At 28.0% G+C, this 4,077-nt stretch overlaps 1 protein-coding gene across 1 annotated transcript; it reads right to left on the reverse strand.

The window, feature by feature from the left end:
• Window positions 1-269: 269 nt before the first annotated feature.
• Window positions 270-1,471, reverse strand: LOC129966369 (ionotropic receptor 25a-like). Its single transcript, XM_056080791.1, has 2 exons — window positions 1,112-1,471; window positions 270-1,028 (listed from the first exon to the last, which is right to left on the reverse strand). Exons 1-2 carry the CDS (start codon window positions 1,469-1,471, stop codon window positions 270-272), a joined length of 1,119 nt encoding a protein of 372 aa, XP_055936766.1.
• Window positions 1,472-4,077: the final 2,606 nt, after the last annotated feature.

The following is a 4,077-nucleotide window of genomic DNA, read 5'->3' on the forward strand; positions in this document are numbered from 1 at the left end:
TCACATAGAGAGTAATAAAATCACAGTACATTATAGGTCCAGCATATTCATAAACATGTACAATTTAATCACATAGAGACTAATAAAATCACAGTACATTGTAGGTCCAGCATATTCATAAACATGTGCAATTTAATCCCAAATAGAGTACAAATATCACTAAAACAACTAGCAGAATATTTCAAGTAATTTTCATTTTAAATAATGATAATCAGGTATAAATAAAGATGAGATATTCTACCTACATATCATTCACGAAATTAAATATATTACTTTCTTATTTGGAAATGCATAATTTCAGCTAAAAGAGCTACAAATGAAAGAAAATGGCCAACAACTAAAATTAAGAAAACGCCAATCAAATCTTTCAGTTGCAACTGTTGGACATCAGATGTCTTTACAGGAAATTTTTTACTCGCAGTTATACGTATTTTCCACCATTCATCGCTTTGATATTTCTGAATTAATCCTGCAGATAGAACCCAAGATAACATAGTATTCAATCTTTTCCCACAACAGAAACCTTTTCTAAGGGCAAATCCGAATTTAAATGAAATTAGTGCATCTTCCGATAAGAGATAGGCATTTGGAGGCAACTTTCCTAACAGTAGTTGCAGATTAAATTCAGTATTCACTACAGCTGTTCTACTAGCTACTATTTCAGGATCCATGATTTCGTAAGCCTCGTAATACCATCTATCTTTCATTATTCTGTTCCCAAGATACTTCAAATCTTCATTTTCAGCATTGGTGAGGAATAGGACTGACGGGGCACCATTCAGCATAAGACATCTATGGGTCCCCGCTTTCACTGCTTGAGCAAGATCAACAAATGTAGTAATTGGTTTACCTTGTAATGGCAAAGACAGATATGATAGCAAACAGGCAGAATAACTAGATGAAATTATAAAACCAAATATCAACCAAGATGCAACCAGAAATCTGGATGTTAATGACCGTCTTTTCAAATCCAATGACTGGCGCAACACACTTCCGAAAAATTGGAGGAATAATTTGATCTGAGATGACTGAATATTAAGGGTACAACAACAAGCATAAGAAACAGAACAACCCACAAGACAGTATCAAATGTACGTACAAATGTCCAAACTGCTGGCAGAGATCCAGGTTTCTCAAGAAGGAACACTATCCTTTGAATCATATAGCTTTGGCTGAAATCTACAACTTGCAGTCTGTCATTTAACATACCTAATCCCCCTACTCCAATATCAGCTTCACCCCTCTGCAGCAGTCCCATGAGTCCTGACCAATTACCATTTTCATCAGGAAGGCCAAGCTTAAAATCAGAAGGAATCAGAAACTCGTAGCTGAAATTTAGAGCTGCTGCCAGAGTATTTAGAAGTCTGCCTTCCACACCTATGGCCGTTTGATCACCTTTCTCATTTGTGGTAACATCTATTATATTTGTCACAGGCAAAGAAGTGACTTTAATAGACGATGGGAATGACATCCTGCTAATACAGTTACCTATTTCAAATGAATATAGGAAATTTTATTTCGCTATTTGTAATTTTTTCAAACCAGAAGAATCAAATATATTCTTATACTACGCATGTGTCTTTTCTTTGTGTCAGTATTTCAGACATCCAGAATTTCATTGCTTTATCCTTCAGAAAAAGGAGAGGAAACTAACGTCCAACTAGCATCTAGAATTTGTGCTTAATATTAATGCTTCGAAAGATCCTTTCGTTTTTTCTTATTTCTCTGCTTTAATCAATAATTTTTCAACGTTATGAAGATTTATTATATCAAATCTACTTTTCCAATTATTTAAACAATGAATTAATCTATGCATATTTAACCATAATAGTAATCTAAAAATACCTATCAAATAAAAACGAAATATTTATGTTAGAGGTTTTTTTATAAAAATTAAATTGCCAAGAATTCCCATTTTCTCAAAAAGTTACTTTAATATCATTGTTTGATAAAATTATTGTCATTAACTTATTTCCAATGATCATTATGAAATCTCTTCTTAAATATTTATAAAGTAACTTTTTAACTTCTTTCGTTACCCTGGTAATGTTAGATTATACACGTCATAATATATTAAATATATTATTGAACAAACCCATTGCAACATCAGAGATTGGATGGAAAATTTAAAATCTATGCAGTATTAAACTGATTAACTAATCAGCTTGCAATATTTATATGAATTTTTTGAGTATCACAAACTGTATAATACAGATAATGATCTACTTTAAATAATGAAAACTATCTAATCATTAAGTAAAAAAAATTTTGTTCAGAACTGATGATTTTTGAGTGATGAAGAAATGGGGATATGTCATCCTTATATGGAAAGATACGAAACGATTGAAGAAAAAAAGCCTTCGCTCTTTTACTTGATGAGAAAATAAACATTTATTTTTAAATAATTGACTGTTTTACTATTTCTTTCGTATCTGAAATGTTTCTGAAACTCTGCATTTAAATTTAGATTGCTCATTTTTCAAGATTTAAAGAAATTATATTCAAAATTGCAATAGAACATGATAAAGATATATTAAAGAGTAATTACTACATTTAAAATTTAATTCTTTATGACATTAAGTATTTTATAAATTGAAAAAAAATTATATTTGATATTGCAATAGAGTATAATAAAGATGTATTAAAGAGGAATTACCACATTTAAAATTTAATTTTTTTAGGCATTAGGTGTTTTATAAATTTAAAAAAAAATTATATTTCATATTGCGATAGGGTATAATAAAGATGTATTAAAGGGCAATTACTACATTTAAAATTTAATTCTTTATGGTATTAAGTATTTTATAAATTTTCTCAAGATAATTCAACATTTTTTCTTTTTTTTATAAATAACCAATATAATTTATTGAGGTAGCTCTTTCTACAAAATGCCTAAATCCTGAATATTCGTAATTCAATTTATATCTACATAACTGATTTTTTTCCTTTTACTAATTTACATTGGTAACCTTTTAATATCTTCAAAACAAATACTGAAATCATATCACTTAAGTTATAATAATAAAATCGCAAAAAAATAATATTGAGTTTTGCAAAAAAGAAAATATTAAATTCCAAAGTGATTGGATATTTTTGTAACTTCTTAGCGAACAAATGTTGCAAATATAATAAATTTTTAAAATTTGAGTGGCCAGGTGAATTGAATAAATAATTAAGGAATGAATAAGTCTTATGTACTCTCAATCATGAACACTGTGATCTTCAAATTTAAACACTGTTTAATATTATGTAATTTAATTAAATTAATGACTCTACTTAAGAACTTTAAATCATTCTCAAATAATAAAATTTTGAATTGGATTAAAATAAGATAATATTTAAGATAAATTGTATACTATTCCGTGATTCAACTTTTTCACTAAAACCACAACTTAACTTTTTTTGTATAAATTAGGAAATAAAATAAAACAATGCGAAGTTCCCTAATTATTAATTAATTCTTCTCTATTCAATTTTTTGTTGTTGTTGTTGTTGCTGTTGTTGAATGAAGATACGTAAAATTTTGCACATAAATCTATTTAACAAATATATTTTTAGCAATGTATTTGCTTCCTATAAATAGAAAACATTGAAAAACATACTCCGCAATTAATATATTAATGTATTATGCAGAAAATTTCTATTTTAGTTCCTTTGAAAATAGTTCATTTCTTTTCCACATTTAAAAATTTAAAATTATTATGGTTTTTAAATTAGTTGTAATATTTACATAGTAAAAGATTTTTTTAAGATTCACTTATAAATTAGTATGAGTTATCTACTCCATTCAGCTCTAAGCAATTAGAATTAACTGAAGCGACGAAATTCTGCCAAATCTTTAAAATATAAATATCAATAAATATTTGCATAATTAACGAAACTTTTATTCTAAATCAATGAGCAAAACAATTCATAAGGAAAAAAAATCGCAAATATACGAAGTGGTATTCTGGATGCTTCCTTAGAATCAGAATGCTTCTCTGAATTAAAGGTCTCTGGGGATATCGATAGTGAAACAAAGGGATAAGGATAACTGAGATGAGCATTGAAAAGCACATTTTCAAAGGAAAATAAGAC

Source organism: Argiope bruennichi, chromosome 4 (assembly GCF_947563725.1).
Source record: "Argiope bruennichi chromosome 4, qqArgBrue1.1, whole genome shotgun sequence".
Classification (NCBI taxonomy): Eukaryota; Metazoa; Arthropoda; class Arachnida; order Araneae; family Araneidae; genus Argiope; species Argiope bruennichi.

Excerpts from the sequence above, each read along its gene's own strand:
- LOC129966369 (XM_056080791.1), bottom strand. The coding sequence starts at position 1,471 with ATGTCATTCCCATCGTCTATTAAAGTCACTTCTTTGCCTGTGACAAAT. Across the intron at positions 1,029-1,111 it reads AACCTGGATCTCTGCCAGCA|TCATCTCAGATCAAATTATT; the intron begins GTTTGGACATTT and ends CTTAATATTCAG.